General features: G+C 40.6%; 1 protein-coding gene across 3 annotated transcripts; it reads right to left on the reverse strand.

The window, feature by feature from the left end:
* Positions 1-326: 326 nt before the first annotated feature.
* On the reverse strand, positions 327-9,122 carry etf1a (eukaryotic translation termination factor 1a). Of its 3 annotated transcripts, none has more exons than XM_034092972.2 (11): positions 8,994-9,122; positions 8,512-8,622; positions 7,045-7,220; positions 5,909-6,048; positions 5,642-5,780; positions 5,296-5,486; positions 4,549-4,678; positions 4,250-4,438; positions 4,085-4,149; positions 3,844-3,991; positions 327-1,066 (listed from the first exon to the last, which is right to left on the reverse strand). In XM_034092972.2, the coding sequence occupies exons 2-11, from the start codon at positions 8,595-8,597 to the stop codon at positions 984-986; spliced, it is 1,347 nt and encodes a 448-aa protein (XP_033948863.1). In that variant the 5' UTR covers positions 8,598-8,622; positions 8,994-9,122; the 3' UTR covers positions 327-983. The 3 variants fall into 3 exon arrangements, with proteins under 3 accessions (XP_033948863.1, XP_033948862.1, XP_033948864.1); XM_034092971.2 differs by having other exon boundaries at positions 8,990-9,122; XM_034092973.2 differs by lacking the exon at positions 8,994-9,122 and adding an exon at positions 8,729-8,948.
* Between the last annotated feature and the right edge of the window lie 2,662 nt (positions 9,123-11,784).

Raw genomic sequence — 11,784 nt, forward strand, 5'->3', positions numbered from 1 at the left:
ATAAATAAAAAAGTTCATCTCATTATGACTACTTCATCTTTTGTCAACAGGGAGACTAATGATTACCTTTAAATTGATTTTGAATTTAAGAAAGCAAAGTTATCAGGCCTTTGTTTTCTGCAAGTTAAGATGAATTAAATTGTAATACGAAGAGGTGGATCCTGAGAAACCAACAACAGAATCACCTAAAAGCATTCATGCGTACTTATCACTAACAGGAGAACAATGTATTCTTTTTAAGTCAGGGAAGCAGAGGAGGTCCACTCTGCCAGGAAGTTGACAGACGCAGCACAGGATTGAGACCAGAGCAGATGAAGAGGTAGCAATGGTTTTCAGCAGTTCAAATTTAATACTTTGTCCCCCTTTCTCTACAGAAACCCAGGTAAAAAAAATCCCCCACTCTCATAAAATACAACAGCAGCAGTTACCAGTAAAAAAATGAAATGCAAAAAAAAAAAAACAGGAGAGAAAGCATAGAAGTGATAAGAGAGAGAGAGAAAGAGAGAGAGAGGCATGATGAAGCAAGAAGGGAAAATATATTTTCTATATGCGAGGAGTGAGTCCAAAGTTCTTCTTCAGACCGGGTCTGGGAGAGCGAGGAATCTGGGAACTTGCTGTTGTGTTCGTTCAAAATGGAGGGTAGGAGAAAAAAAAAAGAGAACAAAATGAGTCGAGTCCAATCCAACTAGGGGAAGGAACCAGCACTCTAAGGCAGGGATTTATTCAGGAAGGGCTTTCTCCCTCTCTGGATGAAAGAAAATCTCACTCCTCTTCAGCCTGTGTTATACATTGTGTCATGTGTGTACAGATGAAATGTATGCGCAAGTTTGTGTATGCAACAGGTAAATTGGAAGGTGTGTCTGTCATACATATGGTCAACACGGTGGCACCTCTCACTTGCTGCAAGAGAGGTGGCATTTTTCTTTCCTCATTTCTTCATTCATTCCTTTGCTTTTCTTCTCCCAATATCAGTCCCCGACTACCTAGTAGTCATCCAAATCAAAGATCTCATCGTTCTCTCCTTGGTACTCCATGCCCTGGAAATCAACCCTGTACCGCAAGATACCTGAGGAGCACAGGGAAGACAGATTAGCAATGGGGTAATAAGATGATTTGCCAGTTTATGTCATGGTTAGATTGTGAGAACATTAAAAGGAACAATTTCTATTAGGATAAAATAATCCCTCTTTGCTATGGCGCTGGGAGTTTTGTAAATATAAAGCAGAAATTCATGAAATCCTTTTATTTTACTACTTACTGAATAAAAAAACATTTCCATTTTCCATTTGAGGAAAATAACAGGAAACTAATATTTATCATTTCCAAATTCAAACAAGTGCACCGTTATCACCAGCTCTATAGTTTAGGAGCACACGGATACCTAAATGAACGTCTAAATATTTTGGATAGATAAATGTTTGAGCCAACCTTTACGGTAGGGGTGCAACAACTAATCGACGACCAAATTATTTTCCAACTAATTCAGTCGTCGACGTGTGTTTTACGCGCCGTTGAGCTCCAACGTTATTGGTCTTTGGAGACATTTAAAAACTATATGTGACCTGCTCCATCGAAATCAGTCGCATTGACCCGAAGACACATTTTGAGTTGTATACACTGTTGGAAAGAGGATATTCCTAGCTTTCTAATGTTATCGGGATTGTTGTTCTACTCCAAATATTAAGCGAAATATGTCACATTATATAATGACTGTCACAGAGTCCTCATTTTGAGAAAAAGGCCTTTAAAGTTTCCTCTTCTCTGGAATCCATCGATCTGATTGATTATTAGTGGAGCAAATGATCAAAATAATATGGAGGGAAGATATTTTCGTTTGGAGGGGAAGCTTGCGAGTGTGTGTGTATACGTGTGTGTGTATTTTTGCGTTTGTGTGTATTGTGTTTGTTTCCAGGGGAAAACCCTCACGAGAAACACCGGCTGTTGTTGTGCCTGCTGTGACGTTAAATTAGTCCGTTCTCCGCTTGTAATTATGCCGTTACAAGCTTCAAAGTTGTATTTATCATCTGAATTTGCCGAAACAAGTTTAATATTCTGAAAGCCAAGACTCAGATGATTACTATACTCTTACATTCATAATGTCAGCCGGAGGGAGGGGGGGCGACCCTACGGAAGAACAGATTGCGAGTGAGAGGTGCCTGTCTTCGTCCCTTTACAAGCTTCAAAAATGTATTTATCGTGTGATTTTGGAAATAAAAGTTTCATATTCTGAAAGCCAAGACTTTGTTTGTTTAAAATCAAACAAAACACCCGAACCCCGAAAAAATAGTTTTTTACGTAAATCCACGTTTATTTTTAAATGAGCTGTTGCGACTTCCGACTGATTTCGATAGAGCGGGTCACATATGTCATATGTATTATTGATACATAAACATTATATCGCAGTCTTAGTGTCGCCAACTCATTTCTAATATGCAAAAAGACAAATTATGCGTCTGATGTATTTTCGATCTTTCCAATCCAGACGCGATCTCTCTCCCGTCTGTGTGCGAGGGGGCGGGGCAGTTTACACACACGCGGCTGCTACATGCAGCAACACATGGCGGGGATGGCGGAGAGAAGCGCTCCAAGGTGTGGTTAAACTTTACCCGTCTCGATGTGGAGAATGCTCGTTGCTAATAGTGCAATAAGAGTTTAGCATGTAAGGGCGGTAACACGAGCAATTTGTCTAAACATTTAGCAAAAGTGCTCCACATTCAGACGGAGAAATGTCTTTGACTGTCTTTCTAGTAGCGCTGTAGCCCCATCCACGAGTAACGTTTCCACGTCAGGTGTTATGTATGCTAGCAGCAACACACGGAGTTAACTAAATTATACAAACATGGGTTAATGATTAGAGGTAACCGAGTTATTTAGTTTGTTAAAGTTTCCGCTATTCTGTTCACAATTCTGTCATCAGATTATTTAATATGATTTGTTAAAACACTGTTGTTTCTTTTGATGTGAAATATTATTTATTTTATTTAAATAAAAAGCAATGTTCATTTTGTTCACAATTTGTTTAGTTAATTTAATAATATATGTATTTTTGAATCAATTATTCATCTTTATTGTCTTCATTGTTAGTTTCCACATGCCTAAAACAACCTCAAGCTAAATCTAAAAGTTGACAGCTAAATAAGAGCGTTTGAGAAATTGTGCAAGGCATAATAGTCGATTAATCGTTTCATTCATCGATTATCAAATTAGTCGTTTGTTGCAGCCCTATAGTACGGTAAGGATACTGTGAAACTATTTATTACACACCAAGTACTTTTAATTTGCATTCATTATGCCTAAATTCTTTACTTTTCCATCCACCATATGTCACCTCAAAATAATCAAATGACAGTAAAAAGTGACGGGGTAAAAAGAAAAAGTAACTGTCAAATGTGCTTAATCAAAATGTACATCAAGTGGTCAAACCAGTTAAAGTGAATGCGTATAACTTTGCTCTGCTGCATGGTTATTTATAAAGTGATTTGCAAAAAGCGCTCCAAAACTCCATAAACTACAATGTTTAGATCAAAGTCTTTAGTTCATGGAGAAAAGCCAATGATTATTAATAGCCTGTGACATACTTGGAATCCTTAGCTCTGGCTATCAATGTCTTGATTGTTGCTGAACTCAACATAAAATACATTTAGGTGGAGCAGCTTCTTTTAAAAGATTTGTTTTTTTTATTGGGACATGATTTCACTTAGTGAGCAGATGTACTACTCTTTAACTACAGGAAGTTAAAGGCCCCATGTATCCTCAGGTTTCTGTTGTGTTCTCTCTCTACTAAGTCACATAAAAATCAATTCCGCCTTCATAAACCCCATCATTAAACATCAGTGTGCTCACCCCCGATGCCTCCGAAGCCCTTGACAAACTGGGACCCTTCCTGGCTCTTGTCTGTGACTATCTCAAGCGTGGCTCCAAATTTCTTGTAGTTGTTAGCAAACCACTCCAGCAGTGGCATGCTCTCGATCAGCTCATGTTCCTGCCCCGTCTAGAAACACAACCAGTCAAGAACAAATGGCATGATGGGTAATGGGTTTAACTTAAATCACAAGCATTTGTCATTTTTGGTGTTTGTGCTCACCTCCTTGTCTGTGAAGTGAGACTTGTCTTTCTCCTGCTCTGGCGTCAAGTACAAAGTCTTCTCATCTGAAAACCCAAAGGAGAGACGTGAATATTTAAGCATCATAGCAGAATGTTATAGCAGAATGATAAGGTTTTGTTTCTCAGCAACTGTTTGATGGTATACTTTTGGGAGGCAAACCGTTCTCGGCCCCGTTGCTCTCGGCCCCATGTAGACGTAGAATGTAACGCATGGTGTCCAAGTTCTCGTAGACTATGAGGATCTCTACGGCTCCCATCTCGAGGGCTTTGAGTGTGTCCTCCACACCAAAACAGTACTTCCCCGTGTCCTGGCTGATCTCGTCAAAGTAGCGCCCTGTAGAGAGGAATAACCGTTTAGGAAAACCTCACCACAACACAAGCTTACCTTTTCTTTAGCGGGCACTGGACATGTCTAATAACAGTTGTTCCAATAGGAGGACTCACCTATGAGCTTCTTCTCCTGGATGAACTTTACATTAGAGAGAACCTCTGCTGAGAGCTCAATAGCCTGGTTAAAACCATTCTCTCCTCCGTAGGAGATGTCCACCAGCTTCAAAACCTTGGCCTGTAACCTCTGTAGAAAACACACACACACACACACAAGTTAAATACAAGTTACAGATACCAACACAGGCATGAAGGGATGTTATTAGGGCCCACTTCATGTAAATAATATTTATATCTAACCCGGGAGCTTTATAACAAAATCACTGAAATTTGAGATATGGTTTAATAAAGGCTATCAACTGAAATATGCAGTCAGTAATCAAACATTATGCTTTTGGGTTTTTTCCAAGCAGAGCTGTTGCAGGCTCATTGAACAGTTACCAGTGTTAAGGTGCTATTGCTCGATGGTTAGAGCACTCAAAGAACTGCAGTACTAAGCTCACATTTAACTTACTGTTGTTGATAAATATCAATATTTAATCCTCTTAACATAGATCTTCATTCATCAGCTGTCCCTTACAAAATAAATAGTATTGCTACACATGTATATAAAAGTAACTAATATTGAGCCAATAATATACCCTAACCCTGTGGTGCATGTCAACCCACAGACAGGAGCAAAAAAAGCAGCGCTGCATAAATGATTGTTCAATAGTTTAAATAAACTTATATAACCATCATCAGATTCTGGATAGCAGTTGAATCCTAATGCTATAACATCATTAATACTTAAACGTAACTTACTGGGTCAAACATGTCCGACTGGCTGAGCTCAGTCTTGAAGTCAGCAGAGCCAGCCAAGACCATTCCTGCCACATTTACTTTGTCGTTGGAAACAAAGAGCTGGACAGCCGTCTCAGCGACCTTTCTCACGTAGTTGTGTCTCTTTTCCATTCTCAGACGAGCAAAACGCAGAGCAGACTGTCCTCCTCTGCCTGAAAGAGAGATAAAGAACTTTAGAATGTTTTAATTATGGGCAAAACTAAGAGACATAAACTATTCCAGAGAAATATTAAAATAATGATCTGACTATTGTGTGTAGGTAAAAATATCCAAAGTTTAGTGTGTTGTGAGTTTTGTGGGTCAGTACCGTGCTTCTTGGGCAGGTCCACGGTGAACTTGTGAAGCACCTCCCTGGTGTTGCCCTGCAGTGTGCCGAACAGCGCCCCGCTACCATCGATCACAATAAAGCCAAACTTACTGTCGTCAGACAGCAGGGCTGTTAGTGCCTGCGTAAAGGGAGAGAAGAATAGATTATGAGTATGTGACAAAAATAAAGTGCCATAGAAGTACTGACATTGAAGTTTGTCCAAGAAAAATATCATATGCAGACACAAAACCTAGCGAAAGATCTCACCTCGGTGTGGAACTTGTTGTCGCAGAGGTACAGGGAGGTGTTGATTGGCTTAAAAGGCTCAAAGTCGATATTAACTTTCTTCTCCTTGCCCTCGTCTGTCACAATGGTGCCACAGTAAACAACCAAACCATTGGGTGGCACTGACAAGAGAGAAAGGGCAGAGAACAATAGTTTAGACAAACTATTGGATGGTCCTCACTTAGTATGCGTTGGATGCAGCATTGGTTTTTATTATTGTATAAAGCCATTTTAGGAAAGCTTCCACTGTATATATGTGCCAGATTTGCTCCACTTTGTGACTCTTAAAATCTCAGATCCAGTGCCTGGATACGGTTCCAGGTTCCTGCCGTGCGGACTGAGGCTGGAAAAAGGAGTCTTTTTTTATTATGGTCCTTGGTCTTGGAATGACCTTCAATCAATCCTCAAACTGATGGCACTTGTCCCAATAGCATGTTTTAAATTGAAGTTGTCTGAAGTCCTTACAACCAGCTGCTCTTGCAGTAATAAGTAGTGTACCTTTCTTACTGTCCCAAATGTGCACAATCTAGCGACTGCTTTTTGTCTTCTTAGTTGTGATTTCTGTATTTTACATGTTTGTGTTATGTGTAACGTAACGTTGCTGCCTTCTTGGCCAGGTCAGCATCGAACATTTTATTTTATCTCAATGCTTTTTTATCTGGTCAAATAAAGGTTAAATAAAAAATAAAAAAGTACAGATAAAAATTACAACATGCAGTTACTGGAGAGGCCAGTAGAATTATCAATCTTTCTCTAATACATCACTGCACATGTTCCGCTTTTAGTTGTCCCTGAATCACTTTTCTATCACGATGTTGAGTAAACAAACGGGTTCCTTCTCACTTGCCTATAGCAACCTACTTTAAATCAAATGCTATTAACAACACATTGTAATATAGCATTAACACCACGTATATTAATGGGAACCTGTTTATGGTCCATTGAGACAAAGATGATGTACATTTAAATGTATATAATGTCCAGTTCAATCTAGATTCAACTGTAACTGGCCTTTACCATAAACACAAGGGTATTTCTCTGTAAAGACATTATTTTCCGCTGCCCCTGAAAACATTATCACAGGTGGAAGACAGCAGGGTTTTTGTTGTAACACATACCTTTGTTGTAGAGTTTTAGTCTTTGCTGTACAGAGGTGATGGCCCCGAGTACTGAGAGCCTGTTGACTCGACTCTTAATGTTGGAAGCAGTGCCAAACTCATCTGCCAACATCTTGGCCACTCTGGATATCTGGTCCTTGGGGGGGATGATCAGTGAGATCATACTGGTCCCATTTCTAGAAAAAGAGGGATATGATTTAATGTTAGTGCTCACATAAATACACACAAGATGCAATGTCTAACAGCTTGCATTGTTGCTTTACCACTTCAAGAGTCTAGCAGAATAAACACCACAACAAAGGATTATTATATCTGGGAGTTAGTGATCTAATGTAGCTACTGTATACATCAACATTGATTATTTGGAACTGCAACTTTGACGTTGTCTACAACTTGGAGAAAACCCTACGTTGCCCTCATCTCATTTTGTAAACACACAACACGTTTACTTGCAAAGTATCACCTTGACAAGGCCTAAAATGTTGAGGGACACACTGGGTGGGCTTTCAGTTAAACAGTATACAATATCTGCCCTTGAAGCAGAGGACTGTTTCAGTTCCACTGCTACTCACTCTCTCTCCCCCTCTCCATTCACTGCCAGTCAACAAAGCATACCAGTACAGGCTGACACTGCACACATACAGACATAGGGCAGGTAGCAGCAGCTGGATGAATATAGGGCAAACGGTCAACTGTGTGTGACATGGCAGGCGGTGGTGCACAGGACAGCAGATTCTGCGCAACACTAGACGGCAAGCTGTCGCAGACCAAGATACAAGCAAGTGTAGCAACACCCACATTTCGTGTTTGATCATTCAAGAAGGCCACAATGTCCCCACTGGCAAACAGCTGATATGGATTTCTTTTAACAGACCGTTTCGTTACTAGTAGAGCTTTAGTTTAGTGTGACGCTTATCAGCCCGCTTGACATGAGGTGAACCTGGAGCTGAAATAAAGAAGCTCTGTCATATAATCCTTGTGAAAAAAGGCCAGACGAGCGTCATTTGAAGTCTGCTGGAGCGAGTGGAAGTCACACTGTAAGCTAGCCGGCTTTCCTCTTTCATCAACGTGCTCTCTTGATGAAGACACCCATGGCGGCCTCTTTCCACAGATGACGTCTATTAGCCGGTCTCTTTAGCAACACAGCTACATTACCGTTACCTGCGTTACACGCTTTGTGGGACTGGAGGCATCATTCGCCGTAATGACAAGGATACATCAAAAGTCACATTGTTCTATATTAACACGTTTCCGACCTCCAGACGGGTTACATGTGACAGCAGTTAGCGTTTAGCTATTAGCAAGCTATAACCAATAGCTATGGTAAGCTAAGTTAGCCATGCTAAGCTAACCACTCCCCAATTCTGCCCCGCTTATCCAATCTCCAGCTGTTGCAGCGCTCAACATTCACACCATCACAAAGCACTTTTTTACTATTTCGTCTCACAGCTCAAATCCGTCCCTTACCCGCGGGCAGCTTCCAAACTCTTGATCAGCTTCTTGATTTTCCATATCTCCACGTTCCTATCCGCCGCGCTGGGGTCGTCCGCCATCTTTCTGCTGTAATCGGTTCAGCACCTGAAAAGACGTGAAAAGGGAGAACAAAACATATTCAGTGAACCGGAAATGAAAGAGATTGGCAGAAAGTTATAGTCCTATTATGCTGGCAAAATATGTGCCCTACCTAGCTGGACTAGGTACCTCTCCAACCTAACGGTGCAGTGTCCGTTAAGGCACCTGACCAGAAGCCTGGCTGCCCGAGAGAGAGAGCCTGAACCCGGCCTGCCTCTCTCAGTACAGAGCGCGGAGAACAACGGGCCTACTCCTGCCAGGCCCTAAAGCCCACCCTGTTCTTATCTAATACGGCCTACTTTACTCTGTTATCCCAGCTGTCAGCTTTAAAGACCCTTCGTGTTTATCTGTGTAAATGGAGCCTGTACGGTACCTGCCTCGGACAACGCCGCTCCGCTCCGCTCCGCTATCTGACCGCTGGGCTACGTCGAGTCGGTGGTCCGAGGAGTGACGTTGCCTTCCAACCGGTTTCTCTCCTCCACACGCTGCGCGTGGTGCAAACGACGGGGCTCACATGTGGGAGGTGGTTTGAAATGTGGCGTTCACTTCCTGGAAACCACCTAGAAACCAATAACAACGCTTGGCTCGTACGTCAATCATAACAATCTAAGCAACGATTGGAAAGACGCTAAAAGCATCATCGAATGTGGGGGGGCCTTTAGAACTTAGCATCATGGGACTTGTAGTATGTTGGTGTACTGTAAGGGGGAGATCTGCTGGCAACTTTTAAAACACATTTACCAGATGAACCAAGTTAATTTTCCTTTCTTTCTTTTCTTATTTTCTACGAGAAAATACATTTTTAACGTTTTTAATTTCTTGTAAGTTGAGGAACCTGCGATCTAAGTTTTTCATACATTACATAATTACACCATAGTTGTGTAGGCCTATATGACAATATAGCCTACCTTTGAATCTTGAATCTTTGAATGTCCTGGTTTTAAGACTGTTAGAAAAATACAGAAACAATCATTCTATAACATGAAACATTTATCTTACTTGCTGGGGTCCTTAAAGGAAAAGTTCACTATCACCTTGCTTCGCAGTCTTGCTTAAACCTTTAGTTTCGAGAAACACTTAAACTCACACTGGGCTCAAAACCCAATAAGAGGTCAACTGAGGGCAGGAGGGTAAACTGTAGTGACTAAATGTTCTGACATATTCATAGATGTTGCCAGGGGTATAAGTCACAATGGCTTGTGTTTTTCTCAGAACTGAACTATTCTACCCTCGCAGCCTCTCTAAGCTAGAATACTATTTGGTGATGCGACAGGTTTTTTTTTCTTTGTGTATCCAATCAAGCAGTGTTGTTCATCCTTTTAGACTGAGTGTATCAAGATTGTGGCCTCCAAACTGCAGGGTGTGCTCTTTTAAACCAGAGAATGGTCAGCTGTCCGATTCGTTTGACTGGTGATATTGAAGACTTGCTTCAAGCCAGGCCCCCCAATAATCCAATGACCTTATGTTGTTGTGGTTGATGATGCAGATGCAAATTATAGGATGACATATGTGAGGCAAAGATTGCAGTGTTAGTAAGTACAGTTTGGTCTTATTAAGGGTTTTAGGTTGCTCTGCAACACAGCACTTTATGGTGGGTCATATCTACTGTAGTTAAATATATCAGTTTGTCGTATTTGCTCTTGGGTTTTTGTTGTCTTTATTGACATATTGTGCCACAGGAGACAAACCATAGCAATGGTGATAAAACAAAATGACACTGGTACACACTTTTAACACTTTGAACTAAGCACATTTAAGCGTAAAGGTTTCTGTTTACTGTTAATGCTATCGTTAATCTTTTAAATGTTGTGTGTTTGTGGTTGTAGTGATTTTAGGAAAAACTAAGCAACAAGTGATGATTATTCACCCTGTGATTATTAGACTGTCATGACGGTTAAGTTAGGCAAGCACTCTTAATTATTATATATGTATTGATATATTGTGTTTGAAGTCAGATGTGTCACTTTCCTGATATGTTTCCATATTGCATTTGTCAGACTTTCTAAATGTAGCTTAAAGGTGTTTGTAGAAAACAGTTACCAGAACAGGGTATCAATTAAAGCCTGAGTAAGAATCAAAAATAGCTAAAACATAGAGGGACAAGACCCTGAGCCTGACATATTTTTCCTCTTCAATTGAAGATATAAAGAGATGCAACCTTTTGTTCTCCTTCTTTTAAATAGAGCAATGGAAGTTCACTATGACTTACTATAGATTTAGACCACTAGATGACAGCATTGCTTAAAGGAAAAAAAACATCATCTGTCTCTGGCTTGTTTGGATTAGTCGATGAAGGAGTATCACATCCCTGTGGTTACTTTTTTTTTTGCATTTCTCAACGGGACACTCATAAGTCAGGTCTTGTTGTGTATGTTGTCTTAATTGTGGCGTGCTGTTTGTTAGACTTTATTAGGTTGCCATATGCTGGATATTAGTCAGCGTCTTTAGCGAATTGTGATTGTTTATATGAGAACAAACATCTGTTTGTGCATGAAGCAACAAGCCCAAGCATTATCTCAGTGGTAATACCCATCCTGGTGAACTGTTGGTGTGGGAGGCGGTGGGTGGAGCTTCTGTCTGGATCTGTCACTCACAGGACAGCTACATCATTGAGAAAAAGTGATATAGCAGTTTGTGCAACTGACTGCCTCCCAGATTGCCCAGTGCCGGTATCAGCGCCAATTCATCACCATCTGTCGACCATCAGAGCTGTAATGATCTGTCGTTTGGAAATGGATGGGGCTCACTGTGCTGTGGATGAAGGCTCTGCTGGTCAGGGCTGATATTCCTCATTTCACCTGGTGGCCATCACACATGAGCACTGAGATAAGCAGAGAAGGTTGACATGTTTTTGAATCCTCAGCATTGTAGCTAAATAAGACACAGTATTTCTTAATACAGTGGCAAGGAATGCAGTCAGAATAAGGAATTATATCAGGGGTTTCAAAGCTCTTATTCCTTTTGCCTGATGGTCCACATTTTAGATCCTTCGAGAGCATTTCAAATATTCATTTCAAACATGCATTATTTCGGAATTTTCAAACAAAAAATTTGGAGATGGATCAGAAAATTATGATTGTCTTTTCCCGTGCTCCAAATAATAGAATAATTCTTTGCCGGACAATAACAGATGTCTCACTGTATTAAGTAAGTATTGATACATATCAC

This window comes from Pseudochaenichthys georgianus, chromosome 10 (assembly GCF_902827115.2).
Source record: "Pseudochaenichthys georgianus chromosome 10, fPseGeo1.2, whole genome shotgun sequence".
Classification (NCBI taxonomy): Eukaryota; Metazoa; Chordata; class Actinopteri; order Perciformes; family Channichthyidae; genus Pseudochaenichthys; species Pseudochaenichthys georgianus.